We start from the raw sequence: 26,320 nt of genomic DNA, 5'->3' as shown, positions 1-26,320 counted from the left end.
CTGAGAACATGGATACGATTATTAAACTTAACATGGTTAATCCGACATTCATTTCTGCATGAACAAAGAAAATGCAAATGTTTTGGGATTGTTCATGTCCCAATTTAACAAGATAAAACAAGACAACAAGCAGAATTTTGACGGGTCCGCCTTCTTCTCACCCGGGAATAGCGACCAAACACGAATGTCTTTAAAATAAACTCCTCGTTGTACTGGCCTTCTGTCAAAAAAATTGCAGAGCATTTGCGAAGCCTACTATAATGTTGGTGCCTTTTTTCTAGGAGTTATGTGGAATTAAAAGAATACATTTTTGCTTGTTAAACCTTGATTGTGCCTTGATCAATGTTATGAAACATGAAAGGTTGTCTCGTCCCTTACAGACCTGCTAAAATGACATTTTAGCCAAGATCAAGGAAAAATGAAATGAAAAGGGAGGAGGGATTGCGGTAATACTTCATTTCCACATACCAAAAATCTGTTCTGTGCGAAATCATTGAATACGCGTAGCTGTTAAAATACGTCCCTTGTAGCTTGAGCTTGAAATGGTGCGAAAAATATTTTTAATGTCAAACCATTTAACATTTATACAGTGAAAGGCCTCAGGTGTGCATTTCCTGGGCTTGCTGTTTTGAATGTCAGTAACATTGGCAGTGAAAGAAGGTATGCGGTGAGTCACTCCATTTTAACTTTCACAACAGCCAGAATAGCTCATGATTCACCTTGAGTGTACCATAAAAAATTTACTATACAAGACAAGATGCACGTTTATTATTAATTAAAGAAACATTTATTTCTTCGGCAAGAAATCGTTAAAATATGGATATGTATCCAAAACAAGTGTGGGTCATGTTGCAAGTACGACCAGATGAGAAGAGTCCAGTTACATAGATGCACAAATGAATAGTACAATATATGAAAAAAAAGGTGCCATCATTATAACTAGGTCAGTCACACCCACCAAAATCAAATTTGTGGTAAAATATAACGCAAGTAACACCCCCTACATTTTTCATACAGAATAATCAAAATATCCTCATTAACCTAAAATACTTACTAAAATCCAATTTTCCTTAAATTTTCTTTCACTGTTTATTCGTCACAACAGGTTTTCGATTCCCTTTTCAAGAACAGACGTGTAATATCAAGTAACTAATGTTATAAAATTGAAAGTGCTAGTTTGCATTAAAACATCTACTAAAATAACAAGCTTAATAAGAAGCAAGTCAAGTACGGCAAGAATGACCAGGAATGATCATTACTAAAGCTTTTTTTAATCACTAATATTTTTCACGTACAAATTCCATCTTAAATATTACTAATCAAAGCTTGCAATATACAGCATTATGAACCATCTTTTCTTTTCTATCAGTACAGTACTTTTCATGTATTTTTGTGAGTAGTCACATTGCAATGTTTCAACACAATACTTTATCTAGCTGTATTCAATGATAAACTCAGGATAAATCTGGTGCTTCTCAAAGACGACAAAAATGGTAGGATTTGTCTTAGAGTCAACACAACTGTCATAGAAGCCCTGGTTGGTCCCTTTCTCAGGGGGACGTAGGTAGCTGGTTGCTCCTCTTGTGAACTCCCCAACCAGAACCAGCACCACAAACATGCTCTTGGTTTTGCTGTTGGACCTGGTGTATCTGTCAGAGTACGCAGCATCCCTGGCAAAGTAGCTTCCTGTGAAATATGAAAGCATAGTCCACATATCAGCATGCAGAGAGATGGGGTATTGGGATCGATTCAAATTCAATTCAGTCAACTCAAGTAATGAATTGAAATTCAGTTCATGAAGTGATTTTTTTTTTTATAGAAAATGATGGGGCAATTTTCAATTAATGAGTTGAATTTCAGTTCATTTCTTGAATTGCCTAAATTGACTAATTGACCTTTGCTTTACAGTGACCTCTGGGTCATCCTTACCTTTGCCTTACAGTCACCCCTGGGCCAGGCTTACCTTTGCCATACAGTGACCTCTAGGCCAGGCTTACCTTTGCTGTACAGTAACATCTAGGCCAGGCTTACCTTTGCTGTACAGTGACCCCTGGGCTAGGCTCACCTTTGCCGTACAGTGACCCATGGGCCAGGCTTATCTTTGCCCTATAGTGACCCCTGGACCAGGCTTACCTTTGCCGTACATGGTCCCGTGGACTCCACAGATCCTCCAGTCGAAGTTCTGCTCGCAGATGGCCGCGATGAGAGACTGCTCCGTGCCGTGGAACAGGAGCCGCTCGTCCACCGCCTTCCCGCCGTTCTTCTTCTGCATCTGCTCCTTCTGCCTGGAGACAAACACGCGCAGCACATGAGCCCGTGGGGACGGAGGGCTGGGGGGACGTTACCGTGCGATGAGCGACACTGTACACACCACTGGAAGACTCTCCACAGGGACGGGTTCTGCACTCTCTGGATGCTGTGGATGGTGCTTGCAGGCATGGTCTGCTTGAACAGCTGCTCCACCTGTCTGTATTCCATCGTGGAGCTGGACAGGGTAACGAGCTGTGGACAGAAAACAAAGAACGGCACGGGGTCAGTGTGTGTGAGTGTGAGTGACGGCGTGTGTGGCAGTCTGTGTGGCAGTCTGTGAGGTTGTGCACGTGCAAGAGTGTGCAGTAGTGTGTGTGGCGGTGTGGGTGTGAGTGTGTGTGGTGGTGTGTATGGAGGTGTGTGTGAGTGTGTGTAGCAGTGTGTGTGCAAGCGTGTGCAGTAGTGTGTGAGCGACCATGTGCGGCAGTGTGTGTGGGAGTGTGTGCAGCAGTGTGGGTGTGATTGTGCGCGGCAGTGTGTATGCAAACGTGTGCAGTAGTGTGTATGAGAGTGTGTGTGGGCGTGTGCAGTAGTGTGTATGAGAGTGGGTGCGGGCGTGTGCAGTAGTGTGTATGAGAGTGGGTGCTGGCGTGTGTAGTAGTGTGGGTGCGGGCATGTGCAGCAGTGTGGGTGTGAGAGTGTGTGGCGGTGTGTATGCAAGCGTGAGCAGTCATGTTTGTGCGATCATGTGCGGTAGTGTGGGTGCGGCCGTGTGCAGTAGCATGTATGTGCGAGCATGTGCCGTAGTGTGGGTGCAAGCATTGGCTGTAGTAGACCTGGCACTGTGGCACACTGGTTAGGGAACTTGATTTGCCACCTGTAGGCTGCAGGTGGTTACATAACTCTTGGGTGCAGTTATACCCTTGAGCAACTTACCCAACCTGAACCACCGGTCAAATATTCAACTTTACAAAAAGTACTGGCCTCGTATTGGAAACAAATCCTGCTAAATTTCAGTTCTCTTGGAGTCACTACACGAAGTGACAATTGTGCCAGCTTGGTAACAGTGAGAAGATTCACCAAGAAATATTTTATTTTGTGTAGGCATTTTTTGTTTGTCAATGGTAAGCAGCAACGCAAACAAACATTATTTTCTGAAATATTTATGCCACAGTCCTAAATGGTAAGGTAACATTTATTACTGGTGGCAGTAATAAACACTGTAATAAATAAATACTGTCATTTAGAAAAATTTTGTGCTTATAAATTTTCTGAATATTCTTTTCTGCTTCTTTGATGCTTGTTGTTACAAAAGTCCTGCACCTGTGAGTCTTTCACCAAATTTGGCATTTGGGTGTTATTTTTTTGGTTTGTTTATTCTGCGCAAATTATTTCCTTCTAAAATCATGAGGTCTTCTACAACAGTTAATACGGTAATCAGTAAAACCGCAGCCACAGAGAGCACACACACACACACACCCCAGGCAAGCTAGAGAGGAAGAGAGTGACAGAGCTATGTTGGGTGGAGTGTGCGGCGGTGCCTACCACCTTGTAAGTGAAATCAGGCAGGGCTGCCTTGTCCCAGTGCTGAGGAACACACACAGCCGTAGAGCTGGAAGTCTCCGGCGTCTCTCTGGCCGGGGACAAAACAAGCAAACACAGATACTGTCAGTAGGGCGGCACTACAGTGCCAAACAGCAATCCACTGCGCTGTAACAGATTCAGATCAGCAGAGCACTCCACATGCCAGCCTTCAGTAAAACCATCATGCTAAAACATCAGCCAAATAACTGCAGTTTTTAGTTTTTGTTTTTTTTTTTTTTGAATAGGCATGTAGTGAGTGCACACAGGGTAGCAGTGTAGCATAGCAGTAAAGAGCAGGACTCATAACCGAAAGGTTGCTGGTTCATTTCCCCTCTAGGGCACTGCTGCTGTGCCCTTGGGGAAGGTGCCAACCCAGAATTGCCTCAGTAAATATCCAGCTGTATAAAAGGGTAACGTGAAAACTGTATCGTATGCAAGTCATTCTGATAAGAGCATCTGCTAAATTACAATAATGTAATGTAATGAGAGTAGATTAAAAACATACAAATACAACATGGATAAAAAGAGACTAAACTGTACTGTGAAACTACAGAGTAAAACATAAGCTCTGTTCACGCAGGATCCTGAGTTTTTACCCTTTGAGTTTTACCACAGTTGATGTCTATGCCTATATGAATTTCTTTACAAAAAAATAGAATGTGGAAAATAGTAATCAAGAATTAAATCAAGAATTAAATTTGTGTCCATACTTTTGGCTGTTGCTGTATGTGGAACTTAAGGCCTTTGCACACCAAGTCCGTATTTTTCATCCGAAATTGTTCCACGTTTAAAAATAAATATGACCTCATGTTGTGTCAATCACGTTTACACACCAACTCCGAAACATTCGTCCGTCATTAAAGTTTACCGGAACAGGTTCAATTTTCTGCGATTTTCGCATCCATCAAAAGCCAAATACTATCAGCTCTTGCAGAAAAGTGTGATAAACAGACTGGTCACAGGATATTGCATGTTGCAGCGTTTTGAGGCTGTGCCCTGAATATCTGTGGATCTGGTCGAAAGGCTGATCACCTAGCGCGCACCTTTCCGATGGGAAATTGGTGGTCTTCTTTTTAATGTGTGGTTCCAGTATTGCTAGCAGCATATCAAACTGGACCACTGACATCCTGAAATAGACCTGGAAAAGATCGGGATAATTCCACAGCTCCTTTATCAGCAGGTGAAACCCTCCTTCCTCTTGACACATTCTCAGGATTGGATGGACCCAATGTTTTCTTTTTCTTTTTCTACTTTCAAGAAGTGAAAGGACCACAAAATCATCCTCGCTGCTTGATGACTCCATTTTGTCTCGTGCTGCGAATTTTCGCAATGAATAGAATAATAAAACGCATCGGACTCAGTGTGCAAGGTTTCTGTGCATAACGATTTAAAAGTGACGGATTAAAAAAAATGCATACGATAAATACAGACTTGATGTGCAAACGCCTTTAGTGTCCAACAAACAGATACCAAGGATTCTCTGACATTTGTGAATGGGTTTTTTAACAAAAGGTTGTGAACCCCAGTCAAGTGACTAAACTTATTTTTAAAAATAAGGGATATATCCACGTCTAGGTCTTATCACCCGTACAGATTGTATTATTGCAGGACATGAAACATTCTGGCTTTGGTGAGAATCTCTAACACCACCGATTCACAAGACATTTTAGGAGCTTCAGTTAAAAACTGAGAAATCCTGCAGTAATATTTTATCCATTGGAATAGTTCAAAAGTACAAGGTCAAGGATAGAGAGTATAGTGGATAATGATAATCATCATCACCATCATCATCATCACCATAACTACAAAGGAAATTACTTCTTCAACTTCTTCTCCACCTCCTGGGCTGAGAGAAATCGTGGCCTCCTCCGAATCTCTCTCTTGGTGTTATATTTGCAGTTCTGTTGAAACATGTCTGAAACAGACACAAAAGTCAGGTCAGGTCCACAGCATCACCTGCAGGAGATAAACTGGGCTCTTAAAAAGCCTCCCTGTTCAGTCCCAAGGACCCCCAAAAAACCCAGAATGGATGAAAAGACCCCTGGAGGTGGGTTACGCACCTTTAAAGTTGAGAACATAATGCTGATTGCCAGCACTGAACTGGACTTCTTTGTCCACATCTGCCAGATAGACGTTCTCTAGGCTTTGCGATGTGATGGAGGATGCAGTCTTTCCATTAGCCTATACAGAGCAAGAGTACAGTTAAATGCCTGCTTGCTTCCAAATAGCTCCTGCTAAACTGCTATGGTGGTTCTGCAGCAGTACTGGTATGTAAAGTAAATGCAAATTCAGTGGTTACTAGCCACTCCTAGTCAACAGAAAAAAAACATTTTGAGAAGAACTTCCTGAAACTGACAGACACGTATTACATTACATTACATTCATTTAGCAGACGCTCTTGTCCAGAGTGACTTCTAGCACAACAGAACATAAGTGTATCTATCCAAGTTGAATGAGCAACAGTGTTAGACCAGGCTAACAACTCTCCCAGAGCAGTGAATTTGAGCATAACACCATTCAAACTACCCTGAATATGAACCCTACCACAAGTTAACTTCTGCAGCCTGACTAGGCAATGGAAACCAAGTATACTACGATACAACAGTCACTAGATCACAGAATCCAAAGCACACCGCAATACTACATGTAAAATATTGAAGTGACGAATTACGGAGCTCATGCTGTGGCCCCTGACTGACCTCTTGACCATACTCGGACCACGTCCCATGCTCATCCTGCCAGTACCACAGCCACTCGGTGGTCAGGATGTAGTGGGGCGGCTTGGTGACGGCGGAGGCCGTGGAGAGGCGGCGGACTTTCCAAGCTCCAAATGTCATGGTGAGGAAGTCCACCGGGGGGCTCCCCTGGCTGCCAACATGCAATTATCAACGGGCAAGAAATACTTTAGACTCACACAGTATCCCCCACACCCACAGTCAAACATTGCACTGCAACCCAATATCGCTTGGTGACAGGATTGATCATTGGATTGTTAATGCCTTATGAATTAATGAGGACCTCTTGCTGTTTTTGGGGTTACAGTAGGCCTTTTCGATGTCCTCCATGTTGGGAAGGTCCTTCCAGGTGCTTCCATCACTGCTTAAAACCTGCCACCTATAAGGCAGGTGGTAGTGCACTCGGACGCACTTCTCTGTGGGGGACACAGGAACAAACATGGCCGAATAAGTCTTGAGTCTCTGCTACGGTACACAGTCACAGAAGAGGAGGATGAGGAGAGGGGAGAGAGAAAAAGGAGACACAGGAGGAGGAGGAAAAGGAGGAGACCTTTGAAGCTGCAGTGTCTGCGGATGAAGAAGAGGCAGATCTCGTTGCTGTCTGCCTCACTGATGGAGTTGCTAGACGGTTTTCGGGAACGCTCTTTCACTGCTGGTGCTGGTGGCGGTGCTGGAGGAGACCCTACAGAGTCAAAGAGAGACCGGGGACAAGGGGGAATAATGATGCCACACCCAGAAAGCAGGGACAGCGTGAGTCTCTAACGTACAGTTCTCTACGAGTTCTCTATCCTCTCTATGTGCACAGTCCAGCTGAATCTGGCTGCTGCAGGCCTCTGTAGCTCAATAGCCCCTTTGCCCTGCCTCCATGAATCCCCCACAGTTTACCTCAGCTTAGTTTGGCAGCTACTGGTTGCTGGCAAGTTGGCTGACTACCTGCTATGAGTTTGCTGACTTGGATTCTTATGTGGTGTGTCTTAGAGAAGCTTGACATATTGGGACAATGCTACATCACTGTCATTCTCTAACAACAGCCCTAACATTACAGCAAATAACGTTAATACATCGGTCATCATTCTATAAAACTACCCCCAAAATCTCTGAAAATACCCCTGTAACTCATTTCATGGGGGCAAAAAAAGTCCCCGTAAAAAAAAAAAAGTTGACTTTCTACCCTGTTTTATACACCCCACTCAAGACCGTTGATTGTCAAGGCCTTTCTGAAACGTGTTGATGGGCATTCTTACCCGCTGGTTTCTCAGCGTGGTGGGCGATGGCGAATCTGTTCTTGTAAATCTCGTGCAAGATACGCATGTTCTCCGGGCTGACGCCCCTGCCGGACAGGATCTTCATGGTGTTTGGGCCGAAGGTGTGGGACCGCTTGCAGGCAGCGCCAAACTTGCAGTCTCCTTGCAGGAAGTGCTGGCAGACATGCAGGTTGGTGCAGCCCTCCTTGTACCTGCACGAGCCGTGCTCTCCATTGCCCTTGTTGTAATGCGAGCAGATCTAAGGCCATTTTCAAAAGACAGAAAGTCAGACTTTCCACAGCTTTTTTTGGAAAGAAAGTCATACATAGGCATCAACTTCACCATATTGTCTAACAAACAAATTTCAAGCATTTAAGCACAAGTCTTTTGTTGTGTTGTACTCTACCTCACTTGTAAGTCACTTTGGATAAAAGCGTCTGCCAAATGAATAAATGTAAACATAGATCAAAATGTCTTTGAATGCATGTTTCCCAATATCTTAGTCAGGTGTGCCCAAACTTTTGTCTGCTACTGTACATCCAGGTTATATTCATCAGTCAATCAAGACTGACGGACACATACAGTTACAGAAAAACTCGGATTGTTTTATTAGCCATTCTTTTTGAAGAAGAGCAAGAGGAGGACAACTGATCCCATGTACACAGCCTATCACAAGAGAGGACTCTAATTCTGCTGCAGGGCAGGGAGGTTCCCACCTCAGGCAGCAGGTAGGAGTCATTCTGCAGCAGCAGACAAAACAATGCTGCCTCCCCCAGCTCCTGCAGACCCACTGCTCTCAGTACCCCTCTGTTGTAGGCAGAGTCCAAGTCATGGGAGTTTTTACACTTGTTCCTGCACAGAGAATTTAGCGTTGTAGTTAGTCAATCAATCAATCAAATGTTAATTGTTATAGGGCATTTTCACAATCCAGACTGTCGCAACGCGCTGTATAGATAGCATAGTGCAGAAAACCAGAAAATCTGGGCCAGTTGGGAAAAAACTGAAAAAATTGTTCCCTGACCCCTGGAGAAAGGCCTTAGAGAGACTCCAGGAAAACAACAGCAGAAATGCTAACATCGGCATAACACAGAGGGCGTCAGTTCATCTCAACACTTCAGAACAGTCAGAGCAGCTCCATTCCACAGCCAGTGAGGTGGACAGGGGATTGAAATGTTGGCCTCAGGAAGGTCTCAAGTGGCTTTGCATGTGTGATCCATTGCTTGTTATTTGTTATCACTAGTATGTAAGCAGTTAAATATAGCCCAAAAGAAACAACAAATTGATGAAGGCGCAGGCTGAAATGTGTGTGGATTTTACTGCTCTGTGCATAAAGAAAATAAATGAAACTTAATGGAATGAATGTACGAAAATGAGCACAATGTAAAGCATTTTTATGAAGAGCACTTTTCTTGTTCAGTGATGTCTGTTTCAATTACTATTACTATCTTAACCAATGCTGTCTATTTGAACTAATATTTCTACCTTAATCAAGACTCTCTTGATGCTGACCCAAACAACAAAGACATCCTGATAGGCTACATTAAAATGATACTGCAGGAGAAAAAGGTACAACAACATCAGACAGAATAGACAGTAACACACTATTTGTCCACAAAGCTAAAAAACAGTTCCATAATATAAGCACATATAATTAGTTGTGTTCACATTTTGCATACAAATATCCTCATTAGCAATGGATATACAAAATAACAACTTGCACAAACAGCCTCGTCAAAAATGTCACTTTATTTAACATACAGTAGACTGCCTCAGATTACTACTCCCCAAATTAGTGAAAGACATTTGGTTATTTTGTAATAGTGTGTTCGCATGTAATAGGCCTATAAATATGCTGAGCAGGCAGATAGATGAAGTGTGTGTCTAGATGAAGTGACTAAGCCAATCAGCTGATGACAGCCGTGAAGGACTCGAGGCTAGATTTGAGTTGCCTTCACAGAGGGCGCTGTGAGAGAGATATAAACAGATGCAAGGGTTCTAAACCATACACTATAAACAGATACATAATTCCAAGAAACAGCTGCTTGTTCCATAATAATAACACAATGTCCTCTTGATTTTTAAAAGTTGTTTTTTTTTGGGGGGGGGGGGGGGGGGCAGGATTCTCAAAGTGACAGTTTTGAAGTTGGGAATATAGTTGCAGGCGGTACAAGAAAACTGCTGGAATTCGTCGTAGGAGTCTTTTTTTATAATATAATACAAAATATCTATAGGCACCATTTACTACGTGACATGAGAAACACTTTAGTCTCGGCTGCTAGCCTCACCCTCTCCACTGTTTTTCAGCGTGCGTAACATGTAAATCATTAATTAATCTCTAATGTTCCTAGCCATGGCTGACCTGTCATAGACAAACATAGTGAGACATAATGTCGATATAAGTCTCAGTGTTAACTGCTTCGTGTTAGCTGCTAAATGTTAGCTGCTTATACAAAATGGACAGTAATAGCATAGGTACCCATTCGAGCCAGCCAGTCCCAAAAGTGAACGCTTGGAACAGTAAAAGTACGCTTGACTTCAAGCACTCACCTGTACTTGCAGTTACCACACACAAAATATCTGCACAGGTGTAGATCGCCGCAGTTGTTACAGTCATTCGGAAGTTTTTGACAGAGTCTAAGGGAAGTCTTTGCAACGATAACGCTGTCTGCGCCCAGAGCACGGCTCGCTGCCTTTTGTTTACCTTCAGTAATGACAAATTTACTGCGGTCACTCAGAACGTCGAAAAGCAATGAATCGACTACAGTGACGGTTTGGCGGATTTTCTGGTAAAGCTGCTTGTAGTCCAAACGTCCCTGATTTTCACAGAGGATCTTGGTGATAAAGTTGGAGACTGCAGTTGCCATTTTGCTGATGGTTCTGACGGATGCACTTCCTCGGTAGTTCTGGATTTTCTTCGTCTGAACTCTGAAGGATGAAGAAATGAAACTGAAACCTTGAGAAAATGTACGTCGTTTGGTTGAATTTTCACTTGATGTCGCTCTTTCTCCTCTTTTGGACATACCAGCTAAATTACTCGTGGGTTACTTTTAGTTGACCTATAAATAATAATAATAATAATAATAATAAATAAATAAATTACAAAAAATCGTTGTTTTTTTTCTTTGCTTTGTTACTTTTTGCTTTGCCGAAATATTACTACTGCCTTGTCTCATTGACTGATTTAATTGAATAGCCCAGAGAAAAAATTCACATTGCTTTGTCTCCTACCCTTGGTATGCTTCTTGGCACCATTACATCATTGTGGCAACACTGATAAGGAGCAGTAGATGTAGTAGTGAGTTTAGTCATACTTCGGGGCGATTTTGAACTGGAGGCAACTGTATGTGTTGCTAACAGTAGTTTGGTTAGAAACAAAGAACAGCAGGCTCATGGTTGAACCCCAGGTTTGTCTTCTGAGAAAACGCTCAATATCACACTGGGCGAAAAGCGTCTGTTTCCGGGGATATTTAATATCATATATTCATTGACATGACACGTTTACGGGCATATTCTATCAGATATGCTCCGGATTCGTTAGCCTCATTCGTTAGGTTCATGTCCGGACCATATCTTAACTCCGGAATGGGACAGTATCCACACGCAAAATATCCTAAGCCAAAATATTCACCGTATATTTATCATGTCCTACATATCTACATCAGAACACCACCATAATATGAACTGTGTACGTGGCAAATCCGTCTCCGTATACGAGATAATCACATCAGTATAGCCTCGGTCCTTGCTACCACGCCACCCCCCTGTAGCTACTTTCAGTTTTACCCTGGTGTCATCATTAATATTTACCTTTACAGATGCTTCCAAAGAAATTCAGCTATCAATTGAGGCTATCTAGACAAGTATGCTTCTGCGTGAAACTTACTGCCTGATGCTCAATTGCAACATAGCATAAAAACCATTCAAGTCTGACGTCTACTTAACATTATTTTCTTACCTCACGCAGTCGGATCGGCCAGCAAATGCCTATTAGGTTATGAAGCGTGACAGAATAGCGCAAGACAAAATACAATTTTGTATATTATCCTTGCTTTTTATTTTTCTGTGACAAAACTTCTCATTGTCCCTTTTCATAAAAGTTTATTGTAAAAGTGCAAAACATGATTCTCCATATCCAGTTAAGCTGTGTTCACACGTAGCGTCTTTTTTTGATGAAAAACGCCGGCCAGAATATTTTTTCAAATAAGAAAAAACGCCGGCAGCGTTGAGAGCGTCTTTTGTTGCCATAACAACAGTAGCATGTGCAGTAGCATGTTGTTAGCGGTCTAGCTGGCTATACATTGTTGCAGAGCTAACGTTAGGTAACAGGCTAGTTTTGCTAACGACAAGCAGTAAACACAAACACTTTCCAGAAATCCCTATGATCCGTCCAATTTGACTCCAAACGGCATCTTTATGATGAATGTTATGATACCGTTTAACTGTCATGTTGTGCAGTTCACTGTGCTCAGAAACTAGCACAATTAACTTCTCTACCGCTACCCTCTCCATCTCCGCCTGTGATTGGTCAGCTGTCAAAAAAGCGCTTGACGTAGGCGTTTTTTCTGAGAAGTTGTACTTTTTTCAACTGAAAAAAACGCCCTGAGCTGCAGAAATACGTCACCTCCACTTGAGATAAGGAAGTAGTTGAATCGAAACAATAGACGAAGCTTTTACTGTATATGAGACGAAGGCATCGAAAGTAGTTTTGTATTTTACAAAATTTACATTAAAACATCATAATACGTTTAACCTACGTATTTTGACGTTGCCCATGTTTTTTCCGCATACAGTTCAACTAGCCAACGTAACATTCCATACATTTTAGAGAGTAAACATATTAACAACACACTTGTTCATTCATTCGTTCATGCATTTATTCATCTATTTATTCCTTTCTTAACTTTAGAAATATAAACACCACTGAAGTAATAGAACAGCAACAACAGAACAACAATTGAAAAGGACAAGAAAACAGAACGGGTTTGAGGGATTAAAGGGAGTTAATTATTGTTCGAGGCCTCAGTCGTCTAACTAGCAGTCCCAGCTGCAGTATCCAGGGTGGTCATCTGAAGAGTAAAACCCCCAAAGGACTCCCTGCTGATCATTTCCCCGATAGCCAGCCCCACAGTCTTTGTAAAGCCTGCTACACTGTAGGCGACTGCACCTGGAAATGGTGTAGGGCTTCCTGTAGGTCTCTTTGTGCTTCACTGAAAGAGTGTTCCACTTCACTACACCTGTTCAGTTCAGTGTCAAAACACAATTATGACAGAGCATGAATTCACACAATTCAGACAACAAATGAACAAATCTCTAACTAGACTGATCTTCCTCTGTCAAAAGTCAATTTTTTGCACAACTACACTTACAACTTGACTACAACTACCAAGGAGTAGTCAAACTTTTCATGTTAGAGAGGGAAAAAAAGGAGAGTCAAACAATTATATAAAATAGAAAAATACATATTTACCTCTCAATGTGTACAAGTAAAAAGACTCTTCTTTTAAAAAAGACCTTTAGGTTGACACACCTTTGAAATGTAAAGTGCGCTGCATTGTGCGTGCCAATCCTAGCCCTGGAAATAAGTGAGTGAATTATTAAATGTGAAAACGACCTCCTGACACGACTTTTTAACGTTATGCAACGTGTTTTGCTAATTCCAGTGTTCTGCGTCAGCGTCAGGTTAATAGGCCTACTATAGGCTAGCGGCGCTAACGTTGGCAAGATATCAATATTTCTCGCCAGAAACGGACAGAAAAGTTTATTCAACGTAATGACATCAAAATTATACTCATGAACATATAAATCCATCGTGTTTATTCATCATTTCATGTGTAATTTCACCCCAAGCCCTATGCGTATCAGCATATTACCTGAGGTGACCTTAATAACTTACCTGATTTATTAACTTACCTGATTTAGCTGACGCGGCAGTATCTAATATTGTAATTAAAAGACCTACTGCATACCACTTTGTGGTTGATTGAGGGTCTTCCTCCACATTTTGATGCCTTCCAGAAAATAATAAGTCCTCACAGAGTCTGATGTAATCATGGTTGTTTGGTTTATTGCATATGGTGATCAATCACATACAGTAAAACGGGTTGGTCCGCGGAGCAACAGGTGTATATGCAGTGTGTATACATTCACAAACACTCCCCAATCACTCTGCCCTCCCCTCAGCCTGCATCCATCCGTTATGCCTTTTCTCACTCCTATCCCAGACCACAATTTACAACTCCTCCCAGGCTCCTCCTTCAAGATCATCCCATTTTCCATTTAATACACCATTATTTAATTTTTAAGCTGTTACATTTACCCCGCCTGGAAAGTCCCATAAACTCCATAGTCATTAATTGTATATTGTATATTGTATATATAGTATATTGTATATTTTTAAACATAACACTTCTGAAATTTCCCATTATTTCCACTCCACACCTATATGATTTTTAGAAAATAATACACAACATATATGCCTGGAATATAACCATTATTTGCAGGCCCACGTTTAAATAATAAAAAAGGTTAACTATGACAAACTGCAGTAAATCCACATACAGTTCACAAGCATTTTCCAGTACATGTCAGCCAAAGCAGGCAATCAGCTCTTATTTTCTAGCTGTATGACTCCTAAAAGAAAATATAAAACTAAAATGGGATGCATATGTTAAAAGGGGCAAAAACAGGCTGACATGCTGTAGGGGCATGTCAGGGGGAGAAGATACAATAAGTGAAGGTGGCATGACTATGAGTCAGAGGAAGAAGATACAATAAGCGTAGACCATAAACCAATAGGAGAAATGAAGGGAGAGAAGATACAATAAGTGTAGACCATGAACCAATAGGAGAAGTTGGCATGACTATGGAACAGCAACATAGTGCACAAAGGTTCTGGGGTGACTTCCAGGGAGGGCCAATGCTGAAGGCAGTGTTCCTTCTCCAAGTTCACCCACTGTCCTGCAATAGCCCCCAAGATTACCCCTCTAGCAGTGTCTTACAATGGCCTACATGCAATGTTTATGACCTAGGATAACCCCCCAGCATTACTTAAGCATAGAATCACATCATGTTACTTTTCAGTAGTAGTGCTTAATGCATACAATATTTTCCACTATACAAAGTATAATAGAATACATATTATTTAAGGCTAACATACTAGATTGTCTGGTTTCCTTATACACTTCCAGACCTCCACATGTACAGTAAAGATAAAATAAATAGCTGATTTAATATATCAATAACTTCAGTTAATATGTCAATAACTGTGGTTAAAATCAAAAGCTAACATCTGTTGGCAATGCTTATGATGTTTGCTGGCAATAACTTATTTCCACCATATAACAAGCTTAATCGTACCACGTCAAGCTCCGCTTTTCTCTGGGGGGGGGGAGGGGGGAGGGGGTGAAAGTGGCAATACTCATAATTTACATATGGGGTATACACTTTATCAAAAATTTTCCACCACAACTTCTACATTTACCGGGAAGCGGAGGTGACGTACTTCCTGTTCGAGAATGGAGCTCCACTCGCCCCATGGTCTGCAGCCAGACCCTTCTCGAAAAAAACGCTTTTTGAAAACACGGTCTACCCCATAGGATTATTATGTAAATCAGATGCAGACAGCCTTATGATATCAGAAAACAGCATGTCTTGACTGAGAATAACTCTGGATATTTACAATACGTCCCATATTGCAAATATGGACCAGTTATGCTCCGGATATGCTGCGTGTTATAAAAAGTATCCAGTCAAATTATCTCTTGATACAGGCCTATTTCGCCCAGTGTCAGTGTATGGCATAATGATCCACATGACATAGCATGGCATGAGCATAGTTTAATACTATTACTAATCATAAATTTGGTTAGTTACTAAGGTTAAATATAAAAACAGGCAGAATTTCATACTCCATATTTTATCTCTCACCCTTCGCTACAGCAGCCATGCAACACACTGGCCATTTACAGGAGGCCACTCAAAGCAAAATGGATGTAGTATATTAGAAGCTAGGAGAAATGGACAAGAAATGTTGGTGTTGCCATTAAAAGCCAGTGCACTGTGTATTCTTGCATAGGGTGCTATGGTAAAAAGGACAACACAGAGGTAGGGCTGTCTAAAGCCTGTCCAGCTTTCTCCTGTTCAGGACGTTGATCACAACTCTAAGGCATCCACAGAAATGTAATTGACAGGCTCCACAAAAAAGCAATGCACTTGAAATACAATATGCCAACGCTGAAATGCAACACATTGAGAGACTACACTTACAGGCACACAATAAAGAGATTATTGTAATTACTGTGATCAAGACAATAGTTCAATTAAGCTGTTTATATATCCTTGCCAAATGAGGCCTTCTCCAAATTTATGGGGTGTAAATTCAAAAGTGGTGTAATTCCCATTGAAAATGAAAGACATTTGATATGTAAGTGACTTGGGAAGTCATGCAGCCATATCACCCTTGTATGGTGTACATGTAATAATGTAAATGTAATAATTAATTTCACTACAAACTGGTATTCAAATACAGGCGGCAAAATAACAGATTACAAGTACTGTCGTTAGGCCTACTGTTGCTACTTGAGTAGTTTTCCGGGATTTTTAGGTTTTGGGGTATTTTAAATTGTCAGTACTTTTAGGTTCACTCGAGTAGACTGCATTTCGAATGAAAGATTTTTTTTTTTCGCTAATTTTCTATTTTTATGTTTTTAAAGTCCGTTATTCATTTACTCATTCATCTGTTATTCAGTCCGTTACGTTTTTGGTAGACACGTGGGGGGGGGGGGGATGTGACTTACTCGTCCAATGAGCGACGAGAGTCTATTGCCATGGTGTTACTATGTCGCTCATTGAACAAAATTCAGAGCCGGGGTGTTCTGACGACATATCCTATTTATCGCAGCGTCCTACTTTGGCGTAATGCGCGTGCGCGTCCGAAAAATGTCTCAACCACGTTACAACCATGACTGTCTATGGTTACAGCTCATCGAAACGTCCTACCTTGGCCTAATGTGCAGACGCGTACTTTCACTACATTCAAAGCATTTTTACAATGGAGAGCTGACGGGTTTTTGGGAGATGTTCACTTAATGTTACAAAAGTGTTACATGTTAGAAATCACTGAGCAGGATCTTGTAATTAATATTAGGTTAGTGATCAACCATACAACATGTAAAATCTTACCTTTTGTTGCGTCTTTTTAAAAGGAATGTCCACAAAATCCTGTCTTTCATGAACTTAATTTTAGTATGTGATGGTGCTTTATACTATTTGTAGGCCTACAGATGGCTTCACGTAGCATATAGCCTAGGCTATATGTAGCATAGAACCTCACAAGTAATGTTGGAGCGCCCTGTACTGGACTCATTAAGTTATTAGGGTACACAAAATAATGCATTATTTAAGTAGTTAATCCTCAAGAGATTCACTGGTTCAGGTAACATCAAGCTGATTTAAAAAAAAAATACATTAATTAAAATAAACAACAACTGTCAACTTCGTTTGTGAATTAAACAAGTGAGAAATGAATAAAAAACTATTAGGAAAAAATATTTATTTGTACAATGTGGTTAACAAGCTGCAAGCTATGTCCAGTCTTGCCTTGCTGACAGCTTCTTGATTTGTTTTTACTCTTTTGATGCTCCCTGTCTAGAGATAGTCTTCAGCAAACTGCAAAGCACATAACAAACTCATTGTTACTTTGTAATTTTGCATATTTCATATTAAATTATGAAGTTTGTTTCATCTACCAATTATGACCAAACTCTGTACATGTCCACACCACACCCACTACTGTACCCCAGGTCTGCAGAAGTGTGAGAAAATTCTAGAGTTCAGCACACACCAACACAGGATGGCACTCACAAGAAGGGAGCAACAACTGGGGAAAATTCAGGGGAACACATTCAACCCTGCTACACTGACACAGTATATTTCAACTGGTACGCGATTACAGAGCTAACTAAAATATACACACTGTGTTCTGATAGATTATTGATAAAATTAAAAAAACAAAAGCCGTGTTTCGTTCGAATATCACACCTGTAATGCAATAGAAGGGCAGCTATATTTAACAGATTCAGAGAGCATTCAGTGCTACAAAACTGTCGGACGTTCGGGTGCAGTTAGGACTCGGTGTAACAAAACATTTGACCAAACAAGAAGTGTTTTGCAATTATACGTTATTTTTTCTTTCTTTTTTTACTTACCGAATGAATGTCACTTCTTCCTCGTTGCCTCGGCTTCTCGATTCCACGATTTCAAACTTTCTCAGCTGCAAGGTAGGATGTTTGGATGAGTTGTAACGTGGTTGTGACGGTTTTTTCGGACGCGCATGCGCATTAGGCCAAAGTAGGACGCTTCGATAAATAGGATAGCTCGTCATAACACAGATCCGACGCATAAGCGAACTAAGCGCCTGCTTAGGGCCCCCAAGAGCGCTAGAAATGTCCCACAAGAGAGCTTGAAATATGTATTTATTTATTGTTTGTGATATGGTATGTCAATGGTAATCATACAAAAACGCAATATTATATTAACGGGCTGGCTAGCTAATACTAGCTGGTTTGATCAATTCCCGCTGCCTCTGTCAGAGCTGGTGTCACGCTCGTGCGCATGCGCACTGTAACGGACGGTAACTGCGTTTTCGTGCGCACCCCACTAGCCAGCTGTGAGGTTGCAGAGGTATGGACCTCGGTAATTTTTTCCTTCTCAGGCTGACGTTTTGCATTATGTGTGTGTGTGTGTGTGTTAATGTACATGCTTTTATTTTTGTGAACGAAAGTGTTTTGACATCGTTATAAATCCCCCATGCCGACGCATCTATTAGGCTAGGCCCTAGGCAGAACAGTCAACAAATCTGTTCTCTGTAGAATTCTCTGTAGGCCCTGTGGTCGTATCGATCTTATTTCAGCCAATTAGAACTTATTCTTCAGTGATAAGCGACGAGAGCCTACCAGCAGTGAGTAACATTTTAGTGTCTACTAACTAGTGTTCTCTTTTTTAAAAACCAAAATATGGTAAATCTAGGTAAATATTAACGCTACATATTTACCATGTTCACATATCTGTTGAACCGGTCCGTTCACTACCGGTGGGACAGCAGCGCTTCCGAATGACATTGTATCATTTTGTATCAGATAAACGTTATTGAGTTAGCTAGCTAATTAGATAGCGTTAGCTAATGTAATCTAATGTTAGCTAGCTAGACTGTTATCAAACGCTAAATACTGCATTGTATGGTTTACTAATTGACAAAAACGGATGTAAAAACGACTAAAAGTTTTAGAAAAACTGTGTTTGCTGAGGAAAGAATGGGAGATAGAGTGGTCGCAAGCAGCACGTTGCTCTGTTGCCAAGCAACAGTGAGGCAACTATGGCGTCAGATTTATGTCAAAAGTCGCGAGCGTATAAAACATTCTCGCGAGCACACGAAACATGCTGCGAGCGTATAAAACATGCTCGCGCACAAAGCAGCCACCACGCGCGAGAGTCTCTGCTTGGCGAGCGCTGGAGGGCATACGCGCTCGCGCGGGTTAACTCTGCTCGCGCGAATCAAGCCTCATAAGTTTTGACAATTTGGGGGCGGAAACCAATGGAGGCACTGGCCCTCTTATGATCGGTCACTTTCAACGCAATCACACCCACACGACCTCCTTGAACCTTGATTGACAGCTTCCGTTAACTGAACGACAGGCAGACGCTGGTTGGCCAGAGGCTTGTTATTTTACATTTACATTTATTCATTTAGCAGACGCTTTTATCCAAAGCGACGTACAAAAGTGCAAATAGTTGGCAAACAACAGGCACAAGGGCAAGATATGTACAGGTCATACAATGCAGATAGTGCTGAAGCTGAGCGCAAGGTCAGTGTAGCGAGACAGAACTAATCTGATCTGAGGTTACATATCAAATATAGTCACTGGGACAATAAAGTGCTGCAAAACGTGCTACAAATACAACGTAACTTGCTACAAGTACAAGCCAAGAATGTTAGATTTACAAGGTCAAATGGCAAGGGTGTCAGTCCAGGTAGAGTCTAAAGTTGTGTCTTCAGCCCACATCTGAAATTGCAAACTGAGTCCTGACAAGTTCGGAGTTGAAGACACAGTGGACGGAACAATGGCAGCGATACCTGAAGATTGATATGTAAGTGATACTGATAGATGGCTTCGTCTAACAACCCAGCAATTTACTTACTCTGAAATTTGGCTGGAACATAAAAGTAGCTAACATTGGCTAATTAACGTTAGCTGTGCTTCCCCTATCATTCAGCCGATTGCATGTAATAGACGTTAGAAGTAACGTTAACGTAAGTAAATCGCTGGGTTGTTAGACGAAGCCAGCTAGCAGTTGCACTTACATGTAAATCTTCAGGTGTCACCGCCATTGCTCCGTCCACTGTGTCTTCAACACCAAACTTGTTGTCAGGACTCAGTTGTTTGAAATAAGAAGCCTCTGGTCAAACACTGCCTGTAGTTCAGTTCACAGAAGCTGTTAATCAAGGTTCAAGGAGGTCGTGTGGGTGTGATTGCGTTGAAAGTGACCAATCATAAGAGGGCCAGTGCCTCCATTGGTTTCCGCCCCCACACTGTCAAAACTCAGGTCGATTCGCGCTCGCGACTTTTGACATAAATCTGACGGCATACAACTGTCACACGTCTCTGAAACTGCTAGCTAGCTTGTAACGTTAACCAAACTATAACAACCTCATCAGTAATCACAAGCGCAGCACTGGCTGGTACTCTGCTTCTTGTCAATGTGATTTCATCTTACAGCACTGGCTAGCCTCATAATTTGACAGCTTTTAAAATTAACGTTACCTGTGCAATGTGGTCCAACAGGGTTACTATATGTTGCTGTATCAACTAACTTACAGTACTCAAAGTTAGCTAGCTAAGATTGGCTAGCTAACGTCGGTCACCTCGGGCCGCTGTCTTTTTTAACCCATTCATGTCCATAACAAACATCTTTGCTCACAAGAAGGGACTAGCCCACTGATTTTACAGGAATGATTCAAAATGCCTTAAAAGTGAGTTGGTGGTTGGTTTAGCCTACATTTTTGGTACACAATAGCCTATTAGAATTACAAATTTTCCTGGGAAAAAAAGTACAAATGTACAGCTATAAAATAAGCCTGCTCTACTTATGCTTCTGGACCTCGGTTAAAATTTTGCCCTGGCTACGGCCTATCATGCAAGCACAGTCAGTTAGACTAACATTAGTTTACAGTCCGTGTGATTGATCAAGCATTGACAATAGTCAATAGTATTGGCAGCGCTAAGGCAGTGCGGGGCCCCCAAATCTAATTCTGCTTAGGGTCCCATAAAGGCTTGGGCCGGCCCTGACAAAATTGATAGTTCTGCGGCAGAAATGTGGACGACAGCTAGTTAACTCATGTAAGAGATAGCCTGTTAGCTAAGCCACACATACCAGTTTTTCAGAATGACCATTAAGTCCGTTAGTAAGCTAAGACTAACGTTAGTAACACTATCACATTGTCTAGGTATTCACAAAAGATCAATATTTCAGTGAACATTTCATTTATGGTGCAGATTCTCATGTCTCACCTCGTACTAGCAAACTTATTATATTGGGCATAGCCTATTTCACACTTAACAGTGTGTTCAATGACGATGCGAAAAACTAGTACAGTCAACTCCAGAAATATTGGCACCCCTCAAGAAAGTGAGCAAAAACATTAATATAATACAGATAATACACATAATGATTATAATTTTCCTCAAACACATGGGGTCTCCCACACAGTGGCGGAACTAGAGTTTTATACAGGCAGTGGCCAAGGCTACTTTAGGGGGTCCATAGACCATGACAGAAAATGAGTGTGTAACCCTAACCTGGCATCTAAGAAGCATGAATGAATCCTATGATTGCTGATTAGAGGTAGGAGTGATAATTCACTTAACCCGGAGTTCTTTAAAGTGGCAGATAGTGTGGTCCACTAGGGTTACTTCACTAGAATTCTTTAATGTACTATGAATAGCTAGTGTCTCTACCTCAGAACTGCAGCTCAATTTCTTACACACACACACACACACACAGTATACTGTACTCACATACTGGAGAGACTTGGGTCACTCTGTTTTCACGAATATATAATCTGGGTCTGTAAGTGTTGACCATGCAAAATATTTTCAGAAAATAAAGCTCAAGCACCAAGGAGATAAGATAGCTTTTGTGTGTGATATAGTTTGCATAGTTTATTTATGGAAGTAAATTTACAAAAAATAAAAACACTGAAATTTGACATACCAGGTATGACCAACTTGTACAGACCTCTCTGATCCACCCAAGTCAAACAATATGTTTTTTTTTCTTTCTGACTTAAAACACAAGATATACCTGCACAAAATATCAAACTTAAACAATGTTCCCTGCAATTACTGCAAGGTTGTTTTTATTCAAAAACATAATTTCTCAACAACAACCCCTATTTAACATATAGTAAGTGCAAGTGCAAGTAGTGGTGCCCACCAATATTACAAACTTAGTCCAATCTCAATCTTAATTACAAATCCCCATTATCATAACTGTACCTTAAAATCAACTACCAGCCTAAGTTACTAGTTAGATCATGGCTAGCCCTACTCTGCAGAAAGCACCTATAATTTCTTACACCTTTATGACAGCAAACAGGCTATCTGCAAATTGTGGTAATCTTTTGAGTAACGTTAATAGATTTATAATAACAATTGTTAGTTTTGAGTTCAAGTACGAAAATCTAACTGAGTTAATGGATTTCAAACTGCTAAATGTTAACTTGCTGAACACTGACAGCTGTACTAGTTACCCCACATTAGCTAAACACTCGTATACTGTAACATACGACACTGCAGTGTATATGCATGGCGTGTATTACTAGCACAGATGTAAACATAATGTTGGGCTAAATTGGGAACCGATCTCTTTTATCTGATTAACTGTCTGTTATGGAGCCAAATTGTCAATATGCATCTACACGCCGGCTCAACTTTCATAAAAGTTGTTCAGGAAACCTAAACCCGATGCTAAACCTTACTTCAAAATAGTGCTTTTGCCGCAGGTCTGACTGCCACCTTAAAATTTTATTCGCTGTTACTGGCAGTTTGATGCTGATCGACATCTCATTTCACCTCTTGTTGAAAGAAATGTTTATTTTGACATCCGGCAGCGCCTTTTCCAAATTGAGGACAAGGAAGAGAGAATATTTCCACAGCTCACGAGTAAAATGAGATGTCAATCAGAATCACACTGCCAGTGATAGCGAATGAAATTTTAGGGTTGCACCTGGGGTGGCCAATCAGATATCAGGGGTGTTCAGTGCCACCCCGGACACCCCTCTGGCTCCGCCACTGTTTACCATACCACAATTACAAAACAAGTAATATACATCAAATTAAAGACCTCTTTCTCTTCTTTTCAGTGATGATAAGCAGAACATTGTATCTTATCTATTTCTGAGACAACATACAAGAAAGTGGGGCTATATTTTGCCTCACCAGCCCATTTGGCTCAGGTCTCTTTGCATAGGCACATTGTCAAAACTGTTTATTTACCATACTCTCATTAAAAAAACAAGTAATATACATCAAATTAAAGATCTCATTCTCTTCCTTAAAGTGATGATCAGCACATAATTCTGTATGATCCATTTCTTAGACAACATACAAGAAATTAGGGCTACATTTTATCTCACCAACCCATTTGGCCCAGGCCTCCTTGCATAGCCATACTGTCAAAGCTGTTTATTTACCATACTTTCATTAAAAAACAAGTAATATACATCAAATTAAAATCTAAAGTTTTTCTTTTCAGTGATGATAAGCACTTCATTGTATCTTATCCATGTCTTGGAAAACATTTAAAAATGAAGGTCTACATTTTGCCTCACCAGCCCGTTTTGCACAGGCCTCCTAGCGTAGCCACATCAAAAGCTGATTGGCAAAAAGCTGTCAAAGCTGATTGACCACACTCCCATTAAAAAGCAATTATACAAACCAAATTAAAGCACTTGGTCTGCTGATTTCAGGGAGCCTAAATACATGTTTGGCTTTATAGCTTTTGTGAAGCAGCTGGGTGAAATACGCCTGTTTTTCATGTTTGTAAAGGCCTGCAAAACTGCAGTAACCTTTGACCTGTGTGTATCCCCCCAATTGAACTTCACAAAAACAAACTGCAGATGAAAACAATCCTCTCAGCTGTGTCTTTTCACCAAAATTGGGCTATTTATTACAGTTTTGGAGTTATCTGCAGTTCAATTATGGCATTTTTCACTGGTGTACCCTCTGTGTTTACTAGGGAGTTGTGTAGTATGGTGCCTTCCAAATGTCATTATAATAATACAAGTTGTACCTCAATACTCATTCTGGCCTTCTCCTATCATTGCATGTGCTTGGGAGTGAATATATGCAAGAGTTTGTTTAATTTACCCAAAAATAACCATAAAGGTCAGATGACAGGTTAGGGATCTACTGTAAAAAAAAGGCTGCAAGGAGTTCCAGGAGAACGCTGGTTCCCCGCTCTCTTCCCAGAGTTCTCTTTTCTTTGTGAAGGGCAGGGTGCCCTGGAATGGGTTGCCCCCGAGAGAGGGGCCCGAGCCTTGGAAAGCATTTACCACAGAAAGGTGCTGAAAAACTAGATGAAATTTACATAGCAGGCTTGGTAGCACACAGTGACCTAGATGAAAGGGCTATTGAAGCTTTGAGAGAATTTAATGAAGACAGTGCACTGCAAGTTTTACTCCAGTTTAAAGAGAGTGATAACATTGGTAATAATAGGACAATACAGAATGAATGGTAAAGGCAAACATTTACCTTGTGTTTGTACCCTCAGAAAAGGCTGAGATCATGCACCTGGCCTTTGCCACGACCCGAGTCCAGTGCAGGGAAACCCGAGTCCACGGATGCGGATGTCAACCCAGAGGAAGAAGATGATGAAGAGGAATCTACCAGCTCGGTGGCCATTAATGCCAGCGGTACGCTGAGCAACACCAGCATCACAGGAGAAGATCAGAACAGCCCCAACGGTGTAGCTGAAGGAATAAACACAATCTCAGCTGGCCAGGAGAACGCTGGTTCCCTGCTCTCTTCCCAGTCCCCAGCCACAACTGGCAGCAGAATGAGCAGTAATGGCCTGGGGTCCCAGCAGCTGAGGAAGTCCTCCTCATGCAGGACTGCTTGGGGAAACCTCTCGTATGCAGACCTTATAACAAAAGCCATAGAGAGTATGCCTGATAAAAGACTGACGTTGTCCCAAATCTTTGACTGGATGGTTGGATGTGTACCGTACTTCAAAGATAAAGAGGACAGCAACAGCTCAGCAGCTCGACTTGAATCACGCATCAAAACAAAAACAAGAAACATATGCGGTTGGGTAGTTCAGGCACCCACGCTGCCGTTTCCGTGGCTTTGCGTGGCTCAAGCTCAGGCTTTTGCAAAGTGAAAAAAGTGTTGAAAATGATGGCTGGTGCGCCGGCTGAGGTGGGATCCCCACCCCTCGCCGGGAGCGGGGCACACCACCGGTCCATCTCGCCCGCTCTGTCAGGGTGTTGGAGCGTGAGCGTGTGCGATAGGAAAGATGGTGAACTATGCCTGGGCAGGACGAAGCCAGAGGAAACTCTGGTGGAGGAAACTTTGGTGGAGGTCCGTAGTGGTCCTGACGTGCAAATCGGTCGTCTGACCTGGGTATAGGGGCGAAAGACTAATCGAATCTAGTAGCTGGTTCCCTCCGAAGTTTCCCTCAGGATAGCTGGCGCTCGAAGTCTCGCAGTTTTATCTGGTAAAGCGAATGATTGGAGGTCTTGGGGCCGAAACGATCTCAACCTATTCTCAAACTTTAAATGGGTAAGAAGCCCAGCTTGCTGGCTTGGAGCTGGGCGTGGAATGCGAGCCGCCTAGTGGGCCACTTTTGGTAAGCAGAACTGGCGCTGCGGGATGAACCGCCAACTTAAGGCATCGGAAAAGGTGTTCGTCGATACGGACAGCAGGACGGTGGCCATGGGATCGGCAGCAGCGGCGACTCTGGACGTGCGCCAGGCCCTTCTCGGGGATCTCCCCAGCTGCGGCACACGCCAGCATTAGGAAGTCCATCATACCAGTACAGCACTTTCTTAGACTGAAGGTCTTCACAAAGGGATTAGTCTAACGGATCACATTTTGACTTTGGTGTGACTGTAGTAAGACCTGCAAGGTTGAACCGTTGAACCTGACATCACTGACCCCATGAAATAGACCTTTCAATCATGAAAACAATGGATCATACTCAGGCTAACTGCTAACTTGCAGGCTAACCAACTCCTCTACAAAAATTCAGCGAAATAAACAAACTTTATCAATGAACACCATCCAACACACACATTGGTTCAGAGAAGAGACATTTGCATGAATGCAGAAGTTTATAAAAAAAAACAGGAGAGGAGGGAGGAGCATCTGATCCATAAACATTTTCTCAGAGGACCATTTGTAAAGTAACATAAGGGGAAAAAAATTGCAGCGAAAAACATGGATTGTCAGG

At 41.8% G+C, this 26,320-nt stretch overlaps 2 protein-coding genes across 2 annotated transcripts; one reads left to right on the top strand and one right to left on the bottom strand.

Moving 5' to 3' along the window:
• Positions 1 to 1,432: 1,432 nt before the first annotated feature.
• LOC118772083 (protein mono-ADP-ribosyltransferase PARP12-like) lies at positions 1,433 to 10,737 on the bottom strand. The gene is made up of 12 exons (XM_036520335.1): positions 10,361 to 10,737; positions 8,530 to 8,665; positions 7,814 to 8,072; positions 7,120 to 7,251; positions 6,853 to 6,985; positions 6,534 to 6,702; positions 5,895 to 6,015; positions 5,653 to 5,749; positions 3,799 to 3,883; positions 2,372 to 2,502; positions 2,134 to 2,285; positions 1,433 to 1,686 (listed from the first exon to the last, which is right to left on the bottom strand). Exons 1-12 carry the CDS (start codon positions 10,675 to 10,677, stop codon positions 1,433 to 1,435), a joined length of 1,986 nt encoding a protein of 661 aa, XP_036376228.1. The 5' UTR covers positions 10,678 to 10,737.
• Positions 10,738 to 18,424: 7,687 nt separating this feature from the next.
• Positions 18,425 to 25,887, top strand: LOC118771744 (forkhead box protein O3B-like). The gene is made up of 4 exons (XM_036519750.1): positions 18,425 to 18,493; positions 24,641 to 25,175; positions 25,352 to 25,491; positions 25,726 to 25,887. The coding sequence occupies exons 1-4, from the start codon at positions 18,425 to 18,427 to the stop codon at positions 25,885 to 25,887; spliced, it is 906 nt and encodes a 301-aa protein (XP_036375643.1).
• Positions 25,888 to 26,320: the final 433 nt, after the last annotated feature.

Source organism: Megalops cyprinoides, chromosome 25 (genome assembly GCF_013368585.1).
Source record: "Megalops cyprinoides isolate fMegCyp1 chromosome 25, fMegCyp1.pri, whole genome shotgun sequence".
In the NCBI taxonomy this organism is placed as follows: Eukaryota; Metazoa; Chordata; class Actinopteri; order Elopiformes; family Megalopidae; genus Megalops; species Megalops cyprinoides.
Note: the sequence above shows the minus strand (reverse complement) of the source record. Positions and strands in the feature narration are given on the sequence as shown.